Here is a 27,003-nt window from a genome sequence, read left to right on the forward strand (position 1 = left end):
TAGCACATACATCACTTCAAGGGTAGTCGCGCGCTTGTCGTAGAAGGTCAATGGAGTAAAGGACAGCGGTTTTCAAATGAATGTGGAGAGAACGAATCCCTCTGGTGTGGGAAAACTTCGAGAAAGGAGAGCTGTGAGTGGAAAGACTGGGGAAGAAGAAGTCAGGGAGAGGAGACAAAAAGGAGGGGGGGCGATTCGGTTTATGTCCCAATAGCGTTAGCGTGATTGTCACGGGAAAAGGGGCAGGTACGAGATACAAGCTGTCTTACACTGCCTACCTTGGTAGTGGACCCTGGACAGAGGCTGGATGCGACTTACTTTGCTTGGCATACATATACAATATAATATTTCCAAGAGATCATCCTATTTTGTCCGTACTTTTTTACATCAAGCCATGGTCTCTATATCTCTCTCCTTCCCGGTCTACCTGAGTACAACATAGTTCTATAATGGCCATGATCAAGGCAGGTCCTCTTTTTTCTTTCTTTTTTTTCGGTTTTGTTTACTCCATGCCGCTTGGCGTTAAAACGAGATTAAAACTGCCAGGGGGAGCCAATCAGAGGCAAGGATTGCAGCTGTTTGGGCCCCAGAATTCAGGTACACCAATCAGTGTTCACTTCCAAGGTTGGCCTGCCGAAATTCCTTGCGTATCCATGGGTACCAAAAACCATTTGGATTATATTATTTATTTCAACCTTGGAACCTTGCCCAGAGTATTCTTCTGCTTTGTTCAATTCTTAGTTGAATACGGAGGGCAATTTATTAGAGCACACTATTGAAGTTACTTCCCCCCCGCTTATACAACATAATGTTGTAATGCTTGTAACCTCGCGTTAATGGTTGCGGCCCATAACAATCCCGCCAGGGGTAATTTGTCGAGAGACGCTTAAGTATAACTTTGGAAGACTTCCACCCCCTGACAGCCTGACCTGACCGATCTACTTCCGTACCTGCCCAGATTTTCCAAGACTTACAGTGCGTTGTGCGTAGCCAGCAAGGAGATTTCCCCTGACGGTGCTAGCGCTCGCTCCCTAGTCCGATTCGTATTCCACTTTAATTGGACTCAAATTCTAGCCTACGAATACCAAGTTCGATAATAATATACCAGATCTGACCTGCTCATGGCGTCGCGAATAAAATTAAATATCAGCCCACGACATTAAGTACTATATGAATACTGCCGGAGGGTCAGGAGATACTAAGTACGGGGTACCTACATCGGAGGTCCGTTGTACTCCCTAGGTACTCCGTACTCCCACAACCCGCAGTGATGACGACTCCGCGCTTTGAAATTCTAAATTCACGCACTTCTCCATACTCCAGCCCTCTCTAGCAGCCGAAGGTTACTCCGCCCATCCACTTTTTTGATAATCGACCAGCCAGTGGAACAAAGACAGGCGAGCTAGAAGCCGACGGACTTGTCGATCCACAGCAATCTTAATCCTACTGTGTGGACGACACGGCTTTGTCCGCGTCATAGCGCGCTCTAGCAGATCTCTAGAATTATTTACACTAAAATTACACTAAATGTATTGTTGTATCAATAACCCACGTTCTCCTCGTTCTCTATACAATAGCCAAGTTCGGCTGAGGCGGGCATTTGATGAAGTCATGCTTTTGTCTTGACGTGCAATGCTACCCCAACCGCAGTTACTACGTGTTTATTATTCAAGTAAACAATCAAAGCCCACAGCAAGGCATCCTATATTTTCGGGTAGAAAAATATCCAGCTCCACAATCCTCCGTTCGATCCGATTCTTTGCTTTAGCTGGTGCTTGCGGCAATAATTGTAACATCTGCCGACCCGACCCGACTCCTTCTTCTCTACTTGGTGCTTTTGAGCAGATTCGAGTATCGCTTAAAGAGACTTGCGTTGTGTATCATGGGGAGATACTTGCGCGGTTCCCTGGGTTATGTACGGTGTACGAATAATATCATAACCACGGAGTAGGATTTGGGTATATATATCCTACTCTGCTCTGCTCACTTTCAAGCATTTTATATATTAAAATCGGACATTCTCCACAGTCCGGGCTCATCAGGGCCACCGTTCGTATCATCCGAATTAATTTGATTTTGTACGGTTTCCATTTCCGATTTCATTACGGCTTACTTACAAAATATAAAAGTGCGCACCTGAAATGGATATGCTATAATTGGTACATATACCCATATGCAGTATTCAGTCCTGTGACACCAATTGTGTGGGTTGTCAATGTATGTTGTACAAGAATTCTGCCCTGGTGTCCTTGACTTTAGTAATATGATCTGGTTGGCCCAGATGATACATACTTATCAGGGACATTGAGAACACTCCGATATGTTTCTGTGTCTTTTTAGATGTACCCGAAGGCGATACAAAGCACAAACCGTGTACTCCGTGGAGGGCTTTTTTTATACATAATCATGGACAACCACACAATTTACAGCATATAAGTACGAGCCTTGTAATCTAGAATCTCACGGTCAATCCTGAAACCTGGTCTTACAATATATGATATGTTGTGGATGTGGTGGGTTTTGGCGGCGCTTCTGTGTCTTGCGGCATGCGGATGCGGCATGTAATTTCTCACCAAATCACCTCGATATCGGTAAAATAAAATCCAACACGTCAGGCTAGTTTAAATGTGACATTTCCTACGGAAATACAAGACACCTATCAATATACATTACAACAATGGTCTGATCTACACAGAGATCCAACCCGTTATCTATAAATAGTTACCCGAGTCGCGATAGACTTGGCACTCTAGTTATCAGGTGGCGATCCCTTGTCGTAAGAGTTTTTTCTGGAGAAGCGAGGGAGTATTCTATGGTGCATATTTTTAGATAATCCGAAACAGCCTCCAGGGCCAGGTAAGATTGCGGTGACGGTTGAGTTTATTCCAGCCGCATACAACATAGTTCCACTAACCCATCTGATTACTTGAAACACGTTCATCAGCCGTTCCAGAGTTACTCTGTACCCTTGCATACAATAAAGCTACCACCAAAATAGAATCAAATGAATCATTCATATTTTAAGATACAGTGCACAAGATGATCTCGTACAATATTATAGCCTCTGTATATATATGAGCTGCGGCTGGAGAGCTCCCTTATCATCCTCTCTAGATTTCTGACCGTAACTATAGGATGGACAAGCCACGCGTTTGATTTCACTTTTTTTTTTGCTTGTCCTTTAAAAAAAATAAAATTCTTTACGAGCCCTGCGAGCCTCTGGGATCTGTATACTATTAGGGATTTCGATATGAGATATCTACACACCGAGAAAGTCAATAAGGTCAACCTGTCCGATTTATATGGCGATCAAGATTCGCATCTAGGAGGTATAACATGAGTGCAAAGCCGTTTATCTAGTACTTATTTCGCCGTCTCGAGTCAACATAGATTGCTTAAAAAAAACCCCCCTACGAAGTATGGAGAAAGGCGATAACAGCGGCGCGATAGAGTCCTCAGGCATCAACTGGGGTCTGGATTGCCAAGCACGGATGAACTGCCACCGCCTTCCGAATTTTTTTTGAGTCCCGATATGATTGCAAAAAAATTGGAGATGTTCATCGAGTCTACAACTTGCTAAAATGGGCTCCTCTACTACTCAACTCACCTCGAAGGTGACCTCAGGTTCCCCTTACCAGCTTGATAAGCCCCAGGTTAGTACCGATGACCCCCCAGATCCAATTTCGCAAAGTACTTATCTTAATTCAACCAGGCCCTCAAAGCTTCCACCGCGCTGCTGAAGCACATCAAGTCTACCCAGCAGGAACAGGAGAAGACCGCCACCAAGAAGACTCTTATTGGCGACGATGATTCCGATGGCGAGGACAGCGCGACCAAGAACGAAGCCATCTGGCTCGTTCTCACCACCAAGCAGCATGTGGTCGACAAGAACCGCCTGAAGCCCGGCAAGATCAGCATTCCCCACTCTCTCAACACATCTCCCTCGCTCAGTATCTGTTTGATCACCGCCGACCCTCAGCGTGGCGTTAAAGATATCATTGCCGACCCATCCTTCCCCCAGGGCCTTTCCTCCCGCATCGAGAAGGTCATTGGTTTCTCTAAACTTAAGGCCCGCTACCAGAGCTTCGAGAGCCGTCGCCAATTGTTCGCCGAGCACGATGTCTTCCTGGCTGATGACCGTGTCGCCATGCGCCTGGTGCAGACCCTCGGAAAGATCTTCTACAAGTCTAGCAAGCGCCCAATCCCCATCCGTATCGCCGAGATCGAGAAGGTGGATGGCAAGCGCGTCAAGAAGGACACCAAGAAGAACAACTCTTCCTCCAAGGAAGAGAAGAATGCCTCCTTCGCCTCTCCTCTTATTGTTGCCAAGGAGATCGAGCGTACCCTGAACTGCGCCGCCGTGCAGCTCGCACCATCCACCACCGCTGCCGTCCGGGTCGGTTCGTCTAAGTTCACAGCCGAGCAGATTTCTGAGAATATTGCCGCCGTTGTCAACGGTCTGACCGATAAGTTCGTCGCAAAGGGCTGGAGAAACATCAAGGCTCTTCACATCAAGGGTGCCAACACCATGGCCCTGCCTATTTGGCTCGCTGATGAGTTGTGGGTTGAGGATGCCAACGTGCTGGAAGCTGCCCCTGAGACCGAAGCTATCAAGGACTCCAAGAAGCGCAAGTCCGCTGGAGACGGCAAGCTGCTCGAGGAGAAGAAGACCAAGAAGACCAAGTCCGCAGAGGATGAGGAGGAGGCTGCATCCGTGGCCGCACGGAAAGAGAAGCTCCAGCAGCTTAAGGCTCAGGCTCTCGAGGATGGTGACACAAGCAAGCCCGTCGCAACCAAGACTGGTGGCAAGAAGAAGAGAAAGTCGACTTCATGATTGTTATAGCTCTTAATGTTTTCTGCATGTAAAGGTATTTCTGGCGTACAAAATATCACGTGTCTATTGTTCCGACAATTTATATTATGCCAGTAATTAAGATCAATCTAACAGTAAACAAAGTAAGCCACCCAGGCACAATATAACAGAGTAATAGATTAGATTAAGTCCTTTCCATGGCCGTCGCATGCGTCATTTCGAAGAATAATCAGGCTATATGATCACCGCATTAACCGAGTCCGACCTCGGGAGCCAGTCTTGGCATCCCGACGATAGCCACCGAAAGTCACATCACCGTGAATCGCCGAGCTTCAATCTTGCTCTTCTCCCCACGTCTGGAAGAACAACGCCAAATAATTCCACCAAGTTGTCATTATGATTCCGATCGCTAGGCACTCTGTCCTGCGGGCTGCCCGCTCTCAGCTCCAACCCACCCGAAAGCTGAGCCAGCCCGCTTCTTCGGCGCTCGCCCGTCTACTCTCGACCCTCGCCGTTCTCGAGCAGCGCAATGGCAAGCTGGAATCTTCGTCTTTGTCCGCGATTGCAGCCGCACAGAAGCTCGGTGGCTCAGTAACGGGTTTCATTGCTGGCTCCGGTGTCAAGGGCACCGCCGCTGCCGAGGCTGCTAAGATTAAGGGCATTGAGAAGGTGCTGGCCGTGGATAATGACGCATATGAGAAGGTATATACCTCTAGAATCTTTGGAAATCAATTTCTGTATAAGGAGCTTTAACTAACAATTGGATTTCTTCTACGTTAGGGCCTCCCCGAAAACTATGCCCCTCTTCTCGTCGAGAACATTAAGAAGGGCGAATTCACCCACGTCGTTGCAGGCCACTCTGCCTTCGGAAAGAGCCTGCTGCCCCGCGTGGCCGCTCTCTTGGATGTGCAGCAAATCTCGGACATCACCGGCATCGAGAGCGAGGACAGTATGTGAAATCCCGAGGAAGAAGTTTGACATGTGATCCGGCCACTGACCATAATTCAGCTTTCGTCCGCCCCATCTACGCCGGCAACGCGATTCTGACCGTCCAGTCCACCGACAACGTCAAGGTCATCACAGTCCGAGGCACCGCCTTCCAGGACGTCGAGACCGAAGGCGGCTCTGCCGAGGTCGTCGACGGAGCGGACCCCAACGTTCCCGCAATGACCGAGTGGGTGTCCGAGGAATTGGCCAAGTCAGAGCGCCCGGAACTCGCCACAGCTACCCGTGTTGTGTCTGGAGGCCGTGGCTTGAAGTCAAAGGAGGAGTTTGACCGCATCATGCTTCCTCTGGCGGATTCCCTCGGCGCTGCTATTGGTGCTTCGCGTGCTGCTGTCGACAGTGGCTTCGCCGATAACAGTCTGCAGGTTGGTCAGACTGGTAAGAACGTTGCTCCTCAGCTTTACCTCTGTGCCGGTATCTCCGGTGCTATCCAGCACTTGGCTGGTATGAAGGACAGCAAGGTCATTGCTGCTATCAACAAGGATCCCGAGGCCCCCATCTTCCAGATTGCTGATGTTGGCCTCGTCGGTGACCTGTTTGACAAGGTGCCTGAGCTGACCGAGAAGGTCAAGAGCGCCTAATTTGGTCGCACGAATAGTTTCTCCTTTTGTATCATGACCTATCGAGCAGGTTGATGCCTTTTTTTTGTCTGTTAAATGAACCCGTACAGTATACCATTGACTAGAGGACTGGAGCCAAAACTGGTTTGGTCTACAATACCAAATGTCCATCATTTTTGATCCAATTTTAATATCCGTGGAAGGATGCTTTAAACTTCATACAGTAATTTCAAAAGAATCTAATCTACAAATAAAACACTGCTTTGAGAACACTTGTAGAGACAGTCTGGAAGAAATTGAAAAAGGACTATGCGGCCAAAACGGGACTAGCGCGTTCTACACGCGTCGCGCGTCTATCAGAGGGGAATTACATCGGAGACCATTCAATGACATGAGATGTCTGAACGTTTGAATGCTTCCCTCCTCGCCATCATTCCTATCCTCGTTTGATCCCGCCCTTCACATCCACTCCGAGGATCCTGGTAACATAAACCCACCGTCCGAATCATTCTCCGACGATCTCGAGGCAATCCACCTGTACCGCCGCGAACAAACCCGCAACAGAGTTGTGATTCAACACCGAGCGTGGGATCTGTCTGATGTGTTTCGCAGCGAAGACGACATACGATCTGGTTCGCGATCCCAATCCCGGACTGCCTGGAATAGTGGCACTGACAACCACATAGTAGATACGCCGACGAAGATCGTTACGACCCCGAGACCATTTTCTAACACTCATACTCGAAATCTCTCTTTTCTCCCATCCTCACCACCCGTTTCGAGAATGCCGTTCATAGCGTCTCCGGGCGCGCTTGCACCCACATTTGGCAATGCGACCAATGACTCGCAGAAGAGGAAGGTCACAAATGCGGAGGGAGGCGAGCAGCCGACGGAACCGAAGCGCCAGCGCATGGTTGGAGGCTTTGTTGATGATGATGATGATGATGATGACGATGACGAAGACGACCTCGCTGCTTTCCGGGACGAGCAGGTGAATAACCAATATGACCTGCCCGAGCACTTCTTCCAGGAGCCTTCGGCGGAACTCCCTAACGTACTGGCACCGGCACCGGCACCTACGAAATTGAACGACACAACCATTCCTACCCCCAGTTCTTCCCGAACACTATTACAGCTGACACCTCGGCCCGCTCCAACGGCTCCCAAGAGGTTCCAGATCAAGACGTGTGCTGGCAAGACCCATAATGTCGCGCAAAGGAAGGTCCAGGCCCCGGTTTCCTACAAACAAATGATCGCTAGTCGATCTGAGACAGAGCCTGGAAAAGCGACGAAGAGCTATTACGGTGTCGATATCCACAAATTGCTGGACGATGCTGCCAAAGACAAAAAGCCCAGGACCACAATCCCTCCACCCCCAGTCCAGCAAACCATTGAAGCGAACAACGTGAGCTCAAAGCAGAAGAAGATAGATTCTGCAATGTGGACAGAGAAATACCGTGCTCGTAAATTCACCGATCTTATTGGCGATGAACGCACCCATCGATCAGTCCTACGCTGGCTCAAGGGGTGGGAGTCAATTGTGTTCCCTGGTCTAGCCAAGTCTCGGGCGAAGAAGCCTGCCCAGGAGGACGAAGAAGAGTACATCCATCGAAAGGTTCTTTTATTGAGTGGCCCACCCGGACTCGGAAAGACGACATTGGCGCACGTATGTGCCAGACAGGCTGGCTTCGAAGTGCTTGAAATCAATGCAAGTGATGACCGCAGCAGGGATGTGGTCAAAGGCCGCATTCGTGATGCGCTGGGAACCGAGAACGTCAAAGGTATGAACGTGGAGGTTGGTGATAAAAAAGTGCGCCGTGCCGGTAAACCTGTATGTGTCGTTGTGGACGAAGTCGATGGTGTGACTGGTGGTTCTGGAAGTGGTGGTGAGGGTGGTTTCATGAAGGCCCTCATTGACCTTGTATTGCTCGACCAACGGAACGCGAAATTGTCTTCGGAGGGCAACAATGGCAAGAAGCGCAAGGGTGACAACTTCCGATTCATGCGGCCGTTGATTTTGGTCTGCAATGATCTCTATCACAGCAGTCTCCGCCCCCTTAGGGCATCGTCCATTGCAGAGATGATCAACGTCCGCCAAGCACCATTGGAGAATGTCGTTCAACGAGTAAAGGTTATATTTGGCCGTGAAGGCATCCCCTGCGATGGTGATGGCGCCCGAAGGTTATGTGAAGCAGCCTGGGGCATGGCGAGCAGAAAAAAGCGCAGTGGCAAAACCCAAGGGTCTGCCGAGGGCGATATTCGCAGCGTGCTTGTTGCCGCAGAATTTGTGGCACACAAACTTCGAAGCGAGTCAGTGCCATCCTCGCTCAGACTGACGAGGAACTGGCTGGAGAACCGAGTCCTCAATGCATCAGCTGAGGGTAGCGCGTTCTTCAAGGAGTTAAGTCGTGGTGGTGTTCGTGAGATTGTGAATCGTGTGTTCACAGAGGGAGCTGGCTTCTCAGATGCTCCCGTTGGCATGAGTTTCCAAGATCGCTTCGATACCACCAGCACCCGTGTTCCTCTCGGCGTGGCAGATCTGCGCAAGAGACACGCAATCAACCGATTGCGGGAAATGATCGATTCTAGCGGTGATCATGACCGCTGTGTATCGGACTGCTTCGCTTCATATCCCATCCAGCAATACCAGGATGACAATTACTTCTCCAAACCCAACGCCGCCCACGACTGGCTTCATTTCCATGACTCAATCAGTTCAAAAGTCCATTCATCCCAAGAATGGGAACTGATTCCATACCTTAGCCAGTCGGTTGTCGCATTCCATCATCTATTTGCTACGGCTACTGGCAGAACCACCGATGATGACAAGAACGATGATGACGAAGAAGCCGAAGAACCCCATCCTTTCTCAGGGCCCAAAGCCGACTTTGCTGCCTTCGAAGCACAGAAGCAGAACCGCGCGGCCATGAATGCATTCCACGCCTCCTTTTCCGCACCTATGGCTCGCATTTTCCGGTCGAATGAAAGTATAATTACAGATCTAGTCCCTTACTTGATCCGCATGCTATCACCAGACGTCAAGCCAGTCATCATCCGTGGCAATGGAGAGCAGAGAAGCACCGCCACCGTCCGCAAAGAGTCCGAACGTGCCCTTGTCCAGTCTACTGTGCGCGTTATGACCGGAATGGGCGTGACCTTTGAAAGAGTCCGAGTGGAACATGAAGGCAATCACGGTGGATGGGCGTACAGAATGGAACCGTGAGTGGGATTAGAAATATTTCCTGAGACATACAAAGCTAATATACCCTCAAATAGACCAATCGACTCACTTGTGGTCTTCTCGAAGATCAAGGGTAGCACCATTGAGGCTTCGGGTGGTACAGCGCCGGTGCGGTATGCCGTCCGCCAGGTGCTAGACCAAGAGTATCGCAAGGCGACCACGCGCAAGCAGTCCGATGCGATGAGCGCCTCTAGACTTGGCGCTAAGGGTCCTAGGACTTCTGATGAGACGGCCGCAGCCAAAGCAATCAGGGAAGCGGCTGTCAAACGCGACTTCTTTGGTCGGCTGGTTGAGCAGCCGGCGCCACAGCCTAATGATCCAAATAGCGTAGATAGCTGGGTTGATGAGTCGTCTAAGGCTGGACGGAAAGTCTGGGTTACTTTCCACGAAGGCTTCTCGAATGCGGTCCGGAAACCCATATCTATGGGAGAGTTGATGGCTGGGTTGTAATATATGCATTGAGTTTTAAGTTGCCTCCTTTAAGCGTTTGTCATGGTGTGCTGGAGTTTTATTTTCATGCATTTGTTGCATACCTTTCATAATGATCACTGTTTTCTACGAACCATCGAATACCAGACACTACTACATTACTTGATTAATATTTGAAATGGAGATGAGAACTTCATTTAAATGAGTATAAATTTTGAGTGAGAAACAACTTCAACATAAAGAGAACTTCCTCTATTCCCATAAGACATAACACCAAAAAGTAACCAGCCAAGCAGCCCAGAATATGACTGTTGAAAATCAACACAAAGACAAACGCATTGAGACATGAATGCAAATCACAAATTATTAAACGTAGTATGTGGTATCCAAATCATTCCATCATTGAGGCGAAAGGGCGAACAAGTGCACCCAGAAATCAACGCGGCAGCGCATAGCATCGAAACAAATCCAATAAATCAAGCACAAAATAGACAAGAGAAAAGAAGCAGGTATCGTGAGTGGATCCAGCGGATGTAATCGTCACAGAAGTAGATGATGCATCCATCCACTGTTTCAAAGCCACTTAGCGCAGGCTGAAGTAGCTGGCAAGAGCCTCATTGTGCAGCTTCTTTTTCTGAAGGTCTATGGCAACCTTATTGGAATCGGAGCTCGAGGACTTTGAGCCGAGCGAGTACCACTTGTGGTTCTTGATTGAGGCGTCGGCTGAATTGAGAGTTGTGGCTGTGGAGACGGTGGAGTGTGTTGAGGCAGCGCTCGATGTGGTCTTGGAAGACGAGTTGGAGGACTTGCTGAACATCTTGAGTTGTATTTGACGCTTTGTGCGTGTGCTTTGGGGGATTTTGGAGGATTGGTTGAGATTTTGGAGGGTTCGTTGACGATGGAGGTATAGACGTAAATGAAAAGTAAACGAAGTATGAGTTGGTTCGGTGGTTATAGTTTGGGAGGAAGGTGCGAGAAGGATGTCACTGTTTAGATCTGTAAGGTCTGATGCTTTGCAATGGATTGGATCGGAATGTTTCTTTCTACGGGGACATCATCGGGTCTTTATATAGAGATGTTGATCACCAAACACATCATTTACTCCGTGCTAGGTTTTCATTCCGAGAGAAAATCTCAAAACGCCAAAGCTCCACTATCTCAGCCATAGTACTAGGCATCAGGTCTAGAAGCCTTTGCACTGTACACTCACGCGGAATAGCCCAACAAAGACGTCAGTCACAGCCGCCTTATGTGTGGGGCCGCTAAAGATCGGAGTAAGGATCGGAATTCAATTTTTACTAGCGGGCTACAGGATCGGAAACCCAAAAAATATTCGATAAAAACGGTGCGGTAGAATTATCCAATGGAATGCATGAGCGTGGAAAGTCAAAAAGATTCGATAAAACAAGCTACTTGCTCTCCGGGCCATGTGTATCCATCCTCTAGACCTAAATGATGACGCCGAACCGTGCGGGTTCCTAATTCAGCAATTCATTCGCACGCCCTTTCATATGTAACTCGTTTAGACTTCCCCGTTCAGAAATATCTTGCGAAAGGGCGTATGTAGTTAATTCTTAGTGCTTGTGTGCCTTCGCATTTTGACTATCCACGTGTTAGACCGAGCCTTAGGTCGAGACTAATGCAGATATCCATCTTCCCAGGTCGGAGTTGCGGCCTGGATCTTGTCCGAAGGAATCCCAGATGGATTCCAGATGGAGATCTGGGCCCACAGGGAAGACTAGATGTTATTTTAGGTATACTATATAAAATGTACTTTGCCTCTTGTGTCGGTTAACAGCGGCCTGTCTTAGAGCCACTGGTAAGGATATGTAGTGTAGCTGTTTCTACAAATTGCAGGGATACTTCCCTGATTTCGAGGAGAAATGGCTAGATGCTAACGCGTTATTTACGAAGTGGCTTATAGGATGACTCAAAGAGCGGGGTTGATTACGGCTTCACAACAAAGCTTAAAAGGATGATGCCTTGGAGAATTATAAATCCAAAGTATGGAGTATAAAGGATAAAAATGGGATGACTCGGAAAGGTTTCAACCGATAGGCATTTTTAGTCTAAGAAGTTAGTATGATATAGTAGAACAGGGATGTTCTGATTTTAGGTAGTCCGATGTTAGTCCGAACATGTAGATTTTTATTCCGATACGGAGTAGTACTCCGTACTAAATCCACAAATTCGTGATCACCCTGGTTGATTTCTAATCTATAAATTAAGGTAAAAGGCTATTTTAGATTCGAAATACTGATCGGTTATATAATTCTGCAGGGTCATGTAAGCATCGGAGTACATTAGGTGACCAGGGGTGTTAGTCCGATAGAGTTGGTCCGGAAGTCCGATCGATGAGGCTTGTCAACCTTATATTCACTAGAGATGACTCGGTCAGAGCTACAGAACCAGGAATGATTAATTATCTCCAAAATCCGCATATTATCTTTGGATACTCTAACTCACACGCCCTGCGGCCTTGGCAGCAGTACATATCCACGGGTTTCCCACTATTACGAATATGCTGCATTGGACTCGTTTTCGAGGCTCCACGGCAAGCCGAGTCATTGAGTGATGCGTCAGCCCTTCTTCGAACCTTAATGCTTCAACTCCTATGATTGTGCTGGAATCCAACATCTGATCTTAGACAATTGATGAAAACCCCATCTTGGAATGTTGGAATATTTTGAGTCATGAAGCAGCCACAGTATCAACTGTGCCTTTCATATCAACACCGCTGATTTTTGCAATTGGATATCTCCGAGTTGTTTTGGAGTTATACTCTTATTGTTATCAGCTTTGACATGGCCATCCAACCAAGTCCACCCGTGGATGGGAAGATCAACATGTTAGTAATCATTTCAGGTCAAGGCAGACACACCCGGCAGTCTTCGGCTTGGCAGCAACACTTTTGCCGGTGAAGGCGAAGCATTGCAACTGGCAATGACGTGGAGCAATCCAATTCCGCACTCTGGAAGTTTCCGCAGGGTCCTCCTGGGCCATTTGTCAGCTTCAGGTTCCACAGCATCTGGGAAACTCCTTGCTTAGTACATTTGAAGGTTCAGGGTGAATAGCCGAGAAGAATTGTGGGGTTTCGAGGGGTTGGAAGCTTGATTTAAGAGAGCTTCAGTTCCTGATTTGGTATGTCCTTTTCACTCAATTTTCCCCTCACCTTCAATCCAAAATAACTACCTCACCAAAAGCCACAACGATGTCTCTCAAGCCTATTACCGTCTACGGCCATGGCCCAGGCCCCAATCCCTGGAAGGTGATCATGGTCCTGGAAGAGCTGAACATTCCCTACACCCACAAGATCGTCGATTTCCCAGACATGAAGAAAGAGCCATACGAGTCCATAAACCCCAACGGCCGCGTCCCCGCAATTGAAGACCCCAACACCGATATCACCCTCTGGGAATCCGGCGCAATTGTCGAATACCTGGTCGACACATACGACAAGCAAAACACCATCAGCTTTGCCACCGGCTCCAAAGAATACTACCTCGCCAAGCAATGGCTCCACTTCCAGGTATCTGGTCAAGGCCCATACTTCGGCCAGGCTATCTGGTTCAGTCGCTATCACTCAGAGAAGGTTCAAAGCGCAATCGACCGCTACATCAACGAAATCCGTCGTGTCTCTGGTGTGCTCAACCGCGCCCTCGAGGGAAAGCAGTATCTTGTCGGTGACAAGTTCTCATATGTCGATGCTGCTTTCGTGCCTTGGTATCTGCTTACTGGCCAGTTTGGAATTGACATGGAGAAGGAGTTCCCCAATGTCGCTGCTTGGTTGAAGCTGGTGCAGGAACGTCCTGCTATTGCTAAGTCGGTCCAGGATCGGGCTGAGGCTTGTGCACAGCACTAAACGAATTTCATGAGAATATTTGCCAGTGGATAGAATGAAATGAAACGAAAAACCGCAAGAATAGTGGGTCGCTCATGCGGCCTCTGTTCTTGACGACGCAAGGCTTTAACGATCTGATATACTTGGCCCAAAATGATGTTAGGGGCGTTATGTGTAAGAACATACCGACGTGTTTTTGATCTTTTTAGGTTTTCTTTTAGATGTATACATAAACCGTACAGCGTAATTTATTATGCCCACGAGTACAACTGGGGATTGCGCCTTTGGATTTGTCTGCCTGACTGAAACGCGCTTTCCTATATCGACCTGGCACTTGCTATCGCGAGCAAACTCAAGGAAAACTGGTGTCGAACACCCATGCATAATTTTCTTCCTTTTCGTCTCCGTCAGAATCTTACTTTATATTTTCAAATTTTGTAATTGTGCAGAAGTTTGTGGCGGTTTTATCTCCATCATCGGGGTATTCGTCTGGGGCTATAAATTCCATACCTACCCTTAACCCCAGTGCATGGAAATAGCAAAGAAATTCCCATAGGATCAGAAGTCCAAAATAGGCTGCGGGATCCGAAAGCCCGTTTCGAGTTATAAAAGCACCAAGGTGTTTGTATCAGGGCATGCGACCAGTTGATGCTGGCTGGACTTCCTAGCTCTGATGAAAAGTATAAATGGGAAATACTCAAGTCTCGAACAATAAAAAGAAGTGGACTGGAAGGGCATTGGACGGTATCTATTCACCAATGAGGTAACATGTCTGCTACTTCAAAAGTCTTGAAGGCGCCAATTGGTAGCTGGCGCAAACTAACAAACACCTCGACAAACATATATCCCCGAGCACTAACATATAGGAAGATTATTGGAAGAATAATCATAATTTCCCAACGTAAGATAGGTTTTGCCTCCCTTTGCTCTTTCTCAAAGGCGTCTAAGCGACTGATAGTATCTTGACGCGCCAGCGCGGCCTCCGCATCGATTTGTCGCTGCGATGGTGGGCTTTTCATCCGAAGCCAGACTAGGTATTTGTCCCATCTACCAAAGCGCTGACGAGCAGCAATTTTTTCAAAGATCCAATATAGCACGGTTGCACCTGTTACAATAGAGCTTGCAACCCGCCAAAGAATTTGCTCAACCCGAGAGGGAAAGACAAAGTACCATCCTATAAGGTGAAAGGAAGCAAATGCTGAGGTTAAACAAAATAGAGAGAATTTTTCAAACGTCCCGATATCCGGGAATCGGTCATCTGGAAAGCGTCGCAAGGGCCTTTCGCGGTCATCAAATCGTAAACCAAAGAACCCCATGACGTCGTAGCCACAAGTGAACGATTGTTTGGCGACGAAGTCGAGAGGCGTGTGGCGGTAAGGTGTAGCGGCAATCTCACCAGCTTCGAGAAGAATCTCGGCCGTGCTAGCTTCCATGTTAAGCACAATGCCGGTGTGCACGTCACTTGGTTTGTGCATCCAACAAATAAAAGTTCCAAAGGTACAAATCACAATAGCACCCGCCGATAGTTCGAGCGTAGTGGTTGGAAGCTTAAGAATGAAGCGACCAAAGAGTTGTATCATCAGCCAAGTAGCCTGCCCCAAGCTGAGCAGTCTGGCGAGTGTATCTGTTTTTGACTTGTCCCATATCTCGTTCTGCGTAATTTGTGGACATTCTAAGTACTGCTTCTCGACCAGGTACGCCAATTGACGGCTGTTGACTAGAAAGGGCGTGCTGTTTTTAGGCTGAAGGAGCATCCCGCCCATGTCGGCATAGAAACCGTGTCGTAGAGTCCATCTGTCTTCTTTCATTCCCAGCTTACGGAAACGTTTCACAGATCGCCGTGCTGAGGCATATTGACCAATAGCAACAGAAAGGACCAACTCCGGGGAGACAATTGCCCAAAACATCCACTTTGCCCGGCGAGAAAGGATTTGAAATTGACTGTCTTTGGGGTTAGGGAGATTTAGACAGACGGCCGTCCAAGTACAGAGAAAGACTGTCAACAGAGAAGACCAAATAATGTCCATCGTTCCCCGTATATTGGGCCCGGATACCCAGCCAGCGGTGCCATTGTTTGAGATGGCATCCATAGCGTAAAGAGAAGCGCAATAAAGGATGTATTATGTGCAGGGTGAGGACCGCGGGCAACTGGAATAATATAACCATCACATATGATACCCAGCACTCATACCTATCCTTTTCGGGGCACATAGATCCAAGCCTCTTTGCTCTGCTCCTAATTTGTGATCTTAATGCCACGGACACGGATAAAAATATACCTGCATGGTTTTAGCGCTGGTATAATCTTGAGAAATCCTGGCCAACAATTGTCGTGTAGCCGCCGGGTGGGTTTCCCAATTGTGCCTGAAACGAGGGGCATGCATGGCCCTTGCCAAAGGGCACGCCGACCTGAGATCTGCAGATTTGTGGCTTTCTCATAATGAGGAGCAAATGTGCGGGCTCGGATCAGAAAGACTCATTCGAGTTGTAGATATGCATCTGAACCCAATGTGTAATTTTAGTTCAACACACGGTGCCCCTTTTGAGATACACCTCACCAACAAATCGGCCAATGCAGCGATAGAAAGTAGGATACTGCTTTGCTAGTGAGGTATGCTACTGCAGAGCTAGCCTCTGTCGGGAACTAATTTTGAATCCGCCAATCGTGACACGTGTTTGGTGTGATGGGTTTCACCGTCGCGTGTCGCACGCGAAAAGAGGGCGCTTAGAGACTTGAGGGGGAAACACGCACCAAGATCGTTTCATCGCTCAAAATAATTCAATATTTCCAAGGTTCCTCCAATTCATCTTTTTTTGCAGTGCTTGACACCTTCAGATGCTCCAGCAAGGATGACCCGACGCGCGACATCCCCGCTCGAAGACTCCCAATTGTTGACTGAGAGCTCGCCAGCCACCCCCAAACCAGATTATCAGTCGTACTGGCCAACTATTGGAAGCAAAGATAAAATTCCAGGATGGCTGCGCGATAATGATTATATTTTGGAAGGCCATCCGATGCCTACATATTCTTACAAACGATCTTTGCGTCTGTGGCGTTGTTTACACATGGAAACAATGAACATTTGGACCCATTTGCTGGGCTCGGTGGCCTTCATTGCTGTTGGTTTCACTCTAAATCATTCCGTCTCGCTTTCAAAAGAGCTCGATTTCACCCGCGGCGACGTATTTGCTTTCGGGTCCTTCTTGGCCTCGGCAACCATCTGCTTTGGCCTCAGCGCTGGATTTCACACCCTAAGAAGCCACTCTTACAATATCCACCATCTCTGGGGAAGAATGGATATTCTCGGAATCTGTTTCCTCGCTCTCGGAGCTGGTACCTCCATGACATATTACGCATTTTATTGCAGGCCCTTTATCCAGCGGGTGTATTGGGGACTCAATCTCTTCTCAGCGATAGGCGCTGCCATCACTTTGTTTGACACTGGCGGCGGCGGCAATAAAATGAGAACTCTGCGAGGAGGTGTTTTCTCCTTACTCGCTGTCTCTGCCATGCTGCCTATTCTTCAAAGTGTGATTGAGTTGGGCTGGACTCGTGTGAGTAATGAAATTGGTGCTGGGTGGTATCTTGCAGAAGCACTCTCCCTCTTGACTGGAGTGAGTGTGTTTGTCGGTCGATTCCCAGAGAGACTGAGTCCTGGGACCTTTGACATTTGGGGCCATTCACATCAGCTTTGGCATACATTTGCTGTGCTTGGAGGCGCTTTCCATGTTGTTGCCTTGGTGGCTGCATACGACTACCGTCGGATGCACAAAATCTGCTGAGGTACCTCGCATAGGAATCTTATTCAACCACTGGCTAGTACTTGAAGTAATTGATCAAAAGCGAGCAATCCCCACAGTGTCAGGAAATATCACATCAATGGAGCTGTTAAGCCAGCTTGACATGAGCAAATAACCACCGTCACTCTGGAGGTTACGGTCTCGGACACAGGCAAATTTGCAGAGTGATGTCGACTTTTGGCTTGACTAGAGCAGAAATATACCTCAAATCAGGGGGTCATGAAACTGCCGTTCAAGATATCTAGGCGCCTCGCAAGAGGTTTCTTGATAATGCATGTGTATGCAAGCAGCGGATCATCTCCCTAAAAGACCTCATCTTCGAAAGGAGAATGAGGATAATCCCTGGTTTTACATAGGAAAGTCCTCTGCACAGTTTATGCATTTTTCTGCCTTTGTATACACCTAAGAAGACATTTAAAAGTCCACCAAAAAGACCTGACAAGGCAGCATAAGCGACCGACTATTCTTGTTGCTCTTGACGGGAGAAGTTCTTAGTACTGTTGCATAATCATTTCTTTTTGCTGTTACTGGCTTGTCTTTTATTTCACAGGCGGGCTACATTGAGTAAGATCGGCACGGAATTGCTCGTGTCAATCTCGCGTAGATCTTCGCTAGTATATTCACTGTTTTGTATGTGTACCTTTAATCTGTAGCTGTTTGGATCTTCAGCAATTCCTAGGTTTTATTCCTTTATGGTCAATTATGTGTTTGTTTACCCCTTCATTTATCACAGACAACCTCAATCTATTATTTTATTTTATTTCATATTAATTGCAGATTAGAGATTCGAAGAAACCGAGATAGCTTGGCCACTTCTTCAGCGCCGGTGGTCTCCGGTGGCTGGAATGCCTTCGTGATGACCCCGCAATTTAGTTCGCGAATCAGACTTCGTAGAAAATCGACGTGCTCTTATCTGCTGACAAGCCCTTGCATATAGGCCGTCTTTCTTGTTGTAACGTCGACTGGCTTCACGGTAATGTGACTGACACCAAGTGGAAACCGCCGGCGCCTGAAACTATATATTGCAATTGGATTTTCGCTGAATTGCATAAATAAATACTCCATAAAATACTCTACTCAAGACTGTGCCCCCCCAGTTTTTCTAAGGATGGTGTCTCTATCCAGGATTGCTTTCGTCACCTTTGGAGTCATTCATGGAGCAAATGCGTGGGGTGCATTGGGCCACGCGACTGTTGCCTATGTTGCCCAACATTACATTTCCCCTGAAGCCGCATCATGGTAAGTCCTCATTAAGATAACGAAAGTATTCAATGCTAATGTAATTCAAGGGCACAAGAAATTCTCAACGACACTTCTAGCTCGTATTTAGCAAACATTGCTTCTTGGGCAGACCAATATCGCCTCACAGATGACGGCAAATGGTCAGCCCCATTGCACTACATCGATGCCATGGATGATCCCCCAACAACCTGCAACGTGGATTATGAACGCGATTGTGGTGATGAAGGCTGCTCAATCTCTGCCATTGCCAATTACACCTTGCGCGCAGGCGATGGCAGGCTTAGTGCTGACCATACCGCCGAAGCCCTCAGATTCCTAGTGCACATCATTGGTGATCTCACACAGCCACTGCACGACGAGAACTACGAGGTTGGCGGAAATGGTATCAAGGTCACTTTCAACAACTACAGTGACAACCTTCACGCCGATTGGGATACATACATGCCTACACAGCTGATTGGCGGTAGTTCGCTTGCCGATGCAAAGGGATGGGCCGATAGCCTGGTGGATGAAATCGCCGCCGGCACCTACAAGAAGCAAGCTAAGAGCTGGATCAACGGCGACAATATCAGCGATACTGTCACCACTGCTACTCGATGGGCGTCGGATGCCAATTCCTTTGTCTGTACCGTTGTGATGCCGGGCGGAGCTGCTGCCCTGCAGACTGGCGATCTCTACCCAACATATTACAACTCCGCCATCGGCACGATCGAGCTGCAGGTTGCTAAAGGCGGCTACCGACTAGGTAACTGGTTCAACATGATCTACAAGCAAAAGATTGCTGCCAAGTATAAGTCAGGGAAATTCGGCAGAGGGCCCCGAGAGCCAGCGCCCGAGCCAGAGTTTTTCCGCTTGTCTCTTCGTGAGCCTCGTCAAATGAGTCGCGCAAATCTGGCTAGAGCGGCCATGGGAGGCTCTTGCTGCACCTCGGAAGGGCGTGAGCATAGCCATTGATCTGGTGGAATTTGAAGAGAAAATATATGTTGTGGATCTAGCTGCCTGAGCGTACCCATCCTTGTTTGTTCCAGAACGATTTTTGATTCCTTCTTACAACCTATAGATACATACATAGTCATCATGGATGACGCTTTCTGGTCATTATTAGTATCTCTTGTTGTCTGCAAAATAAAAACACAAAAACATACAACAGTGAGGATTCGCTGGTGGTCACCCACCCAACTACTAACTCACCGGCGTGTGGCTTAAGTACGGCTGAGCGGACGGGAAGCCCTGTTTTCCACACCCTATGGTCGTATGTATCTTTCAATGAGTGAGACAGACTAATGGAGTAAACAGGAGATAAAATCAATATGTGAGATATACGGTCTTGTTGAATTTCGGTCAGCGATATTCAATGATTGATACTAGGGGGAAAATGATAAACGTTAAATATGGAGATATAAAAATAATTTAATTGATATTTACTGATATTGATAATAATACAGACAACAGAACCTTAGAAGAAACATACACCAAATGACTCAATGACCAAGGCAGGTCAACAGATCACACAAATGAAGGGTATGGATATGTGCTATGCTGAAATCCAGTCCAAAACTTTGTCTAGATAAACCAACATCGCATGTTGCCTTTACTGTCATGCATTCACGCAGCTATCGCTCGCCTCCAGTGACATGCTACAACCGAGCATTGAAGTGCAGGAGACTTACGATTGGGCACAGGTAGCAGCACGGATGTGCAGATATTTACCCCGAATCTAAATGATGTCTCGCCTTTGCTATTTTAAGGTCGCAGATCGTAGTGGGGGGCTCTGTGTTGGTCGGATGTGTAGAGTATCCTGGAATGGCAAGGGCAGACCGTAGGCAGTGGAAGCTGGTTGCTGCGGGAGCAGGTCTTGTCTGTCGCTAAATTCGGTAAGTTCAACTTGTCCAGGTACTGCAAGGTCATCTATTTTCCAACGGTCAGTAAATACATTTGTCATTCTAATGGATTGCGTTAGAATCCTACCATGCTCTGCTCTTGTGGCGTCTTCACAACGTTTGGCCATGCCATAGATCCCAACACACATCCCCACAGTCCACCACGAGAACAAAACAGGGAGTGTTCGGTGCAATTGAGGAGCACATCCATTCGACCAAATGGTGACCAGATTCGAGTAATGATGATGAGCAGGGAATGCGTAACCTATCTTGTAGAACCCAGGGTTGAGCTCAAATGGATAAACGGTTGACGTCACGTTTGCGATGATCCACCAAAGAATAATGAATGGAATTCCTGACATTGGAACAAAGGCAGTGCTTATATCGATAACCAGGAAATTGATATGGCAATAGATACCGAATGCAAGCCATGTTAATACCCCTTGAGACGCAGTGACATCCCAAGTGTCCTTGAACGCAAGGATATAACCAGTAGCGCATGCGGCTGTGGTCAGCGCATAAATGACAGAGGAAAGGAGACGGAATGCAATGTTTGCGCGAATTGTTGCCCGCGAGAACATCTTCCAGCTGTTTTGAGTTTCATTCATTGCCATGATGAAAAACATGTTTGGTAGGATGGTCAAGACCATAATTGCTGTGTTATATAGGGCTCGTGAGGCCTGAGTCATCGAGCCGATTGTCTTTGGTGTGGGAGTTATGGGGTTGAAAAATCCCTGCAGAGCTGTGTTGCTGAATGTATTGAACCCTTGTGCTATTATTGCCTGGGCGAGAATTGCATTGGTAGATTGGGCAAGGACTGATGAGCCTTGGGTGACGATTGCCTCTGCCACCGCCAAGGGATATCGGGCCTCATTCACGACATAGGTAAGAGTGTCGGCAGAGTCATATGGCTCGGTGCTGGCTCCAGAAAGGGCTTCCTTCAACCGTGTCGTTGCGTTCTCATGGATGTAGATTGCCCCGTAGATATCAATGTTGTGGCACACTTCGTCCACTGTATCTGCAGGAGACGGGTATAGGGTTTCGTCCGCAAGCTGAATGGTTGGAAATGTGTCACCCTTGATCTTTGAATATGCGGTCCAGACAGCCTCCCCAATTAATCCTTGATCATAGTCGACAAGAAGAAGGTTCACATTCTTCACTCTTCGTTCTGAACCAAAAAGGGAGCCAAGAATCCAAGAAACATTTCCCAGAAATGCAAGTTGCAAAACAACAAGAATCATCAACAGGATCAAAGCTAAACGATGCTTCTTTCCCGTCCAGAACTCACTGTTCCCGGAATATCGAGCCCCTGAGCCATTCGAATTTTGCAACATGATGAAATCTAGAGATCTGCAAATCGCAATTTTACCATCGAAAGCAATATCGAGGTCGGCCTGCGAAGTGACACAAGAGAGAGGGAAAGAAAGAGTGGAAAGAGATAGAGAGGCAAGGCGAAAAGACGGGGTATAGCATATCAAAAGAAAAATACTCCCAAGGCAAAAGAGGAAGAGAGTGGCGAAATTGAAAGTATAAGGAGTGGCGGGGATAAGCCAGTTTAGAGTCCCTGGTATGTACTTAAATATATACATCCTACACCCTCAATCATTACTTCGGTGAGAAAATTCACCCTAAGTTTCTAGTTTGAGCTAGAAACTCGAATGAACTAGTTTGTCAAAACCATTCTTTCAGGCGTCAATAATGGTATTTTATTAGTGAGTTACATTTGATCCCTAAGCTTATACTACATCTAAACGCCTGATTAGGTCGCATTTCGAGGATATAGACCCACAATTTCCGCATTTAGCTAGATCCCGCCACCAAGACCTCTCTACCCGCTTATTAATCGGGTACCTCCCCTGGTGAACCTTGGAAGTGCTCAGGTGCACGGGTAACGGCTTCGATTCTAACGAACCCGTTTAGTGGTGGATATTGCTTCTCCGTCATGGGCCCAATTTTCTTATGAACCGGATCGAAGAAACGTCTCCTATCATACCACGATGTCGGAGTCTAAGGGAAAGAGTGAGCGGAAACGTATATCTGTGGCTTGTGACTCTTGTTTTGCAAAGAAGGTGCGACTAAATTGCTGCAAGGTCGACTTGAACTCGATCTCCCCGTGGCTCACAAGACTAACAAGGCAAGGGTTATAAAGCTAACTGTGGTATCATGCAGATCAAATGTGATGACGCCGTGCCTCAATGTAACTGGTGCATGCATCATGACCTTCAGTGTACATTTACAAGAAAGTCCTTGACTAAGGTGAAAAAGCCCCCAAAGGATCGGTAAGATTTTAGTGTGACTTCTCATTGATCTATGAACCTAATCGATGATACTGATTAATACGACAGTAATCACAGTTCCACGCGTGTGAAACGACCTAGAACCGAAAACGCTCCGTACAACTGTCTACGTGGAAGAAACGGTACTTTCGTTTTCCATAAGATGTCTTGCCTCGCTGGGTGGCATGCTAACCGTATTCCAGATATCTCCTCTCCTGGAGTAGGCATTGGCGCCTACTACGAGCCTATCCGCGACGATCGTGGCCTTCAACCTCTTCTTGGTGAATGGTATTTTGCCGGTATCAAACTTGGTGGTGTCAGTCGCCATAGTGGAATTCCATTCTTCTCTTACGAGGGCCTACAGTGGGTAGAATCTCGTTGTGGCGTGAACACGAACTTGGATCGATTCGCTAGGTTCTTCCATTCATGGGCGACGAAACCGAGATCCATATCCGACCCCCCCAGACCTCTGGAGGATCAAATGTATTCGCAATTACCAGACAGGGAAATTATCGAGGCTTTTTTAACCTCGTTCCAGTCGTCGGCTCGATATCAAATCTTCCCACTTGTGAAACCTTCCTTGTTCATTGAGACCATCAAGTATGCATACCAACGGCCACAACATCCATTCAAATCCCTCTCTGCGGTGTCCTGTGTTTATGCCTTTGCAGCATTTGTCACGGTAATCGGTTTGCAGAACAACGATTTGCCTGCCATTAGCGGTAAAAATTGTGCTAAAGAAGCCCAACGTTTGCTGTCCAAGGTGCTACAAACCCCAGCGACATTAGATGCTTTACAAACGGTCCTGATGCTGGTATGTCCTTTATCATGTATGATATGCCATATTTCTTTAGTTGACTTTTCCAGACTGCCTTTCGACTGTTATCTGGAGACTTGAGTTCTGCGGATATACTCCTCGCCATTGCCGTACGTCTCATTTTCCAGCTTGGTGGAAATCAACTACGCTCTTCAGATGCTGCTTTTGTGTTGCGGGATTATAATTATGCTCGTGAGGAGAGGGATCAAGTGAGGACTCTATTTTGGGTGTGTTATACCATGGACAAGTGTATCTTCCTCCGCACTGGTCGTTGTCCGTCTATTCATGATGACGACTGTGACCTTACTCTCCCGTCAAACCACACCGGGAAGATATCAGAAGCAGGATCTGAGAGAGAGGAAACCACGGATTCTTGCGTGCTTTTATTCCCATGTGATCTTCGTCTGAGCATGCTTATCTCAAGCATCTATCGAGAGCTATACTCGATTCGAGGGTTCCGAAAAACAGATGCCGAGATCCTCATGACAATTCGAAAGCTTGATCATGACTTAGAAGATTGGAGAATGTCGATATCTTCACAAAGATGGACACTGCCATCTGCTTCTGATAGCTCTTCTATCAGGATGGTTGATACACGGTCCCTCATGAATCGACTGGAGTACCATCAGTGTATGGATATCATACACCAGGCCAGCAGTCGGTGTAAATCGTGGAGCGAAGATAATAGTGGGATGTCTAAGGGAATAGAATCCAGTTTGGCCTTAGCCGTTGAAGCTAGTCGATCATCACTCTTGTATCTGAATTTGGTGCAAGGCACGCTTGACGAGCAAAACTTTTGGTGAGTCTGCACTCCGATATTTAGCCCACCGCACTTGAAGTTTTTTCTGTTTTCTTTTCTTTTTTGAATTAACATGATGAACAAACAGGTTTGCCATGTTCTATCCCATCTCGGCCATCATGACCATTTTCTGCTATATCCTATTAAAGCCTCAGGATCCACGCGCACCTAACGACCTTCACCTGCTTAACAAAGTCCCTGTGCTGATACAGGCTGCATTGGCTCACCATTCGAATTCTACTGAGCCGGATAATGTACAGTTTGTGGAAACTCTTGTGGAGGATTTAAGTCATTTAGCAAAGTCTGCCATTGCCAGAGGTGGATCCTAGCAACGTGAATATTCCCGACCCCCTGACACCGTTGAAGGAGGAGATTTGGTCGTTCATTTACTTTCAAGGTCTTTCCCCCGAGATAGCAAGAGGTCTCAATCATATTTAGAAAATAAAATGCCAGGTGAAGGAAAGAATTGTGCTGCTATGTAAAGTAATGTTTAATAATACCAACCTTGTGGAGCCAACAACGACAACAGCAAAAGGAGGTTTGAGATTGAAGAAGAGAAAGAAAACAGTCAAAGCAAAAGTTGATTGTGTACCCTTAGTGTTTAGGTAGTCCCTAAACTGCCGGGGTACGGCCGCCGGGACCCAACCCCGAGGTGAATAATCATCTTTTGAGGATCCATGAGAGGGTCAAAACAAGGGCCGCACACGCAAAAAAATGGAAACTGGGTGGCTTTGTCAATGATTGATTATTCCCTTGGAGCCATAGACTGTTATCCAATCTGATTGGTTTTCGGATATAATTCAACAGGACAGTGCCAAGGAATTGCTCGGTGGAAAGGTCGGCAAGGAAGGTGTTATCGAAAAAGACTCGCGAGAAAAATAGCCATGGTTTGAGTCCTTCGAGGGCTTGGCTACGTGCGATTTCAAAAGCAGCACGCGCAATTGTCACAAGACGAGGTCGGCGGGATTCTTGATAGTTCGAAAGTGCCATTTCGATTTCTTCTTGGCTTACTCGATCACCCCGACGACACAGGTTGGCCTCGTTCAAGGCGTTGGCAAGAGCGGCGGCACTCTCTATGGCACTATTGCCACCCTGTCCTAGGTTGACCGTCATCTATTCAATTATTTCTTAGTTCAGGAAATCAAACGGATCCGCAGTTGCAAAACTAACCTTGTGTGCGGCATCTCCAACAACAGCGAACCGACCCCAATGCCAGTCCTGGAGAACACCCTCCTCCATTGGAAGTAAAGTGAAGGTTTTTCGCTTCGTCCAAATATCACCAAACGTGACATCCTCCGTGATATGAGCCCCCATATGGGCGTTAGCAAGTGATTCTCCCTGCTCTTGCGAAAATCGCGGGGAGTCGGGCCATAGGTGACGCTCGCTCATCCTCATGTAGAGGAAGAAGTAAACATCCCCATTGAGCCCGATAAAAGTGAGAAATGATGCGGGCTTTCCATGCACAATGTTCGACTCTCCGGGTGGCAATCCCGGAACGGCTCCGGCAATTCCAAACAAACAAGTGAACTCCGATGCAAATGCTAGAAGACTTCTGTTAACACCGTGTCACGAGGGAGCTCTGTCATTACGATCGAACACTTACCAGATCGATCAGCCAAGGGAATTCCTGGGTGGTTCAGTTCAGCATGTCTCCACATCTCGGATCGTACCGAACTATGAATACCATCACAGCCGACCACCACATCTCCGGAGTAGGAGGAGCCATCCTCTGTGAACACCTCAACACCTTCGGTAGAGTGAGCAACCCTAATTACCTTCTTCCCATGGCCTGCGTGGACCTTGGATTTGTCTTCGAGATGATCGTAGAGCAGTTGAATCAGTCGTTGCCGGGGAAGAAGGCAAATGCTATAACCAAACCTAGACGTAGGGCTTGATTTAGCGACTCGAGACTTGACAGCAAGGTTGGAGTGGCTTACCGTTGCTCAAGGAGCGTTCCTGCAGGAGGTGCTGCCAAAACTTTGCCTGACGGAAGTCGGATGTTCATCGTTTTGAGGGGGTGAACGAGAGAGTGAAGATCCTGATAGATTCCTAGCTGATCCAACACCATACACCCGTTTTGGAAGATAGCGATGGATGCTCCAACAGGCGACGCGATGGGGTATGCGTCAATCACCTGATAGTCGATGTTTGCATGCTTTAGGGAGTGTGCTAGGGTAAGTCCTGCGATTGCTCCTCCAACAATAATCACCTTCATAGGTGCCTTGGTTTCCATTATATCAGTCTACCCTCCAGAAATGTTCGATGCGACTACAAATCTCCAACTATCCGTCCCCCAGCC

The 27,003-nt window shown here is 47.5% G+C and overlaps 12 protein-coding genes across 12 annotated transcripts; 7 read left to right on the plus strand and 5 right to left on the minus strand.

Annotated features, from left to right (window-relative positions):
- Positions 1–16: 16 nt before the first annotated feature.
- N7455_010391 (uncharacterized protein) lies at positions 17–334 on the minus strand (the record flags this gene model as incomplete). The annotated part of the gene is given in 2 exon segments (XM_065606440.1): positions 17–260; positions 279–334. 2 exon segments carry the CDS (start codon positions 332–334, stop codon positions 17–19), a joined length of 300 nt encoding a protein of 99 aa, XP_065460403.1.
- Positions 335–3,581: 3,247 nt separating this feature from the next.
- Positions 3,582–4,834, plus strand: N7455_010392 (uncharacterized protein; the record flags this gene model as incomplete). Its single annotated transcript, XM_040954865.2, has 2 exons — positions 3,582–3,653; positions 3,713–4,834. The coding sequence occupies 2 exons, from the start codon at positions 3,582–3,584 to the stop codon at positions 4,832–4,834; spliced, it is 1,194 nt and encodes a 397-aa protein (XP_040814692.1).
- Positions 4,835–5,209: 375 nt separating this feature from the next.
- On the plus strand, positions 5,210–6,399 carry N7455_010393 (electron transfer flavoprotein subunit alpha/FixB family protein; the record flags this gene model as incomplete). Its single annotated transcript, XM_040954991.2, has 3 exons — positions 5,210–5,515; positions 5,594–5,762; positions 5,822–6,399. The coding sequence occupies 3 exons, from the start codon at positions 5,210–5,212 to the stop codon at positions 6,397–6,399; spliced, it is 1,053 nt and encodes a 350-aa protein (XP_040814544.1).
- Positions 6,400–6,790: 391 nt separating this feature from the next.
- Positions 6,791–10,069, plus strand: N7455_010394 (putative sister chromatid cohesion factor (Chl12); the record flags this gene model as incomplete). Its single annotated transcript, XM_040955027.2, has 3 exons — positions 6,791–7,010; positions 7,065–9,597; positions 9,655–10,069. The coding sequence occupies 3 exons, from the start codon at positions 6,791–6,793 to the stop codon at positions 10,067–10,069; spliced, it is 3,168 nt and encodes a 1,055-aa protein (XP_040814757.2).
- Positions 10,070–10,631: 562 nt separating this feature from the next.
- N7455_010395 (uncharacterized protein) lies at positions 10,632–10,865 on the minus strand (the record flags this gene model as incomplete). Its single annotated transcript, XM_040954963.2, has 1 exon — positions 10,632–10,865. One exon carries the CDS (start codon positions 10,863–10,865, stop codon positions 10,632–10,634), a length of 234 nt encoding a protein of 77 aa, XP_040814600.2.
- A 2,394-nt stretch (positions 10,866–13,259) lies between these two features.
- On the plus strand, positions 13,260–13,910 carry N7455_010396 (glutathione S-transferase family protein; the record flags this gene model as incomplete). Its single annotated transcript, XM_040954913.2, has 1 exon — positions 13,260–13,910. One exon carries the CDS (start codon positions 13,260–13,262, stop codon positions 13,908–13,910), a length of 651 nt encoding a protein of 216 aa, XP_040814564.1.
- Positions 13,911–14,641: 731 nt separating this feature from the next.
- On the minus strand, positions 14,642–15,979 carry N7455_010397 (uncharacterized protein; the record flags this gene model as incomplete). The annotated part of the gene is made up of 1 exon (XM_040954834.2): positions 14,642–15,979. One exon carries the CDS (start codon positions 15,977–15,979, stop codon positions 14,642–14,644), a length of 1,338 nt encoding a protein of 445 aa, XP_040814711.2.
- Positions 15,980–16,955: 976 nt separating this feature from the next.
- N7455_010398 (hemolysin III family protein) lies at positions 16,956–17,672 on the plus strand (the record flags this gene model as incomplete). The annotated part of the gene is made up of 1 exon (XM_040954803.2): positions 16,956–17,672. One exon carries the CDS (start codon positions 16,956–16,958, stop codon positions 17,670–17,672), a length of 717 nt encoding a protein of 238 aa, XP_040814548.2.
- Positions 17,673–18,798: 1,126 nt separating this feature from the next.
- N7455_010399 (S1/P1 nuclease) lies at positions 18,799–19,886 on the plus strand (the record flags this gene model as incomplete). The annotated part of the gene is made up of 2 exons (XM_040954953.2): positions 18,799–18,929; positions 18,980–19,886. 2 exons carry the CDS (start codon positions 18,799–18,801, stop codon positions 19,884–19,886), a joined length of 1,038 nt encoding a protein of 345 aa, XP_040814561.2.
- Positions 19,887–20,670: 784 nt separating this feature from the next.
- N7455_010400 (SNG1 family protein) lies at positions 20,671–22,146 on the minus strand (the record flags this gene model as incomplete). Its single annotated transcript, XM_065606441.1, has 2 exons — positions 20,671–20,828; positions 20,901–22,146. The coding sequence occupies 2 exons, from the start codon at positions 22,144–22,146 to the stop codon at positions 20,671–20,673; spliced, it is 1,404 nt and encodes a 467-aa protein (XP_065460404.1).
- A 663-nt stretch (positions 22,147–22,809) lies between these two features.
- Positions 22,810–25,033, plus strand: N7455_010401 (uncharacterized protein; the record flags this gene model as incomplete). The annotated part of the gene is made up of 6 exons (XM_040954980.2): positions 22,810–22,881; positions 22,982–23,091; positions 23,158–23,231; positions 23,292–23,902; positions 23,956–24,704; positions 24,793–25,033. The coding sequence occupies 6 exons, from the start codon at positions 22,810–22,812 to the stop codon at positions 25,031–25,033; spliced, it is 1,857 nt and encodes a 618-aa protein (XP_040814594.2).
- A 331-nt stretch (positions 25,034–25,364) lies between these two features.
- Positions 25,365–26,937, minus strand: N7455_010402 (FAD-dependent oxidoreductase; the record flags this gene model as incomplete). The annotated part of the gene is made up of 4 exons (XM_040954809.2): positions 25,365–25,817; positions 25,875–26,245; positions 26,308–26,582; positions 26,642–26,937. The coding sequence occupies 4 exons, from the start codon at positions 26,935–26,937 to the stop codon at positions 25,365–25,367; spliced, it is 1,395 nt and encodes a 464-aa protein (XP_040814755.2).
- Between the last annotated feature and the right edge of the window lie 66 nt (positions 26,938–27,003).

This window comes from Penicillium solitum (assembly GCF_028829755.1).
Source record: "Penicillium solitum strain IBT 25940 chromosome Unknown utg000008l_segment0_segment0, whole genome shotgun sequence".
Lineage (NCBI taxonomy): Eukaryota > Fungi > Ascomycota > Eurotiomycetes > Eurotiales > Aspergillaceae > Penicillium > Penicillium solitum.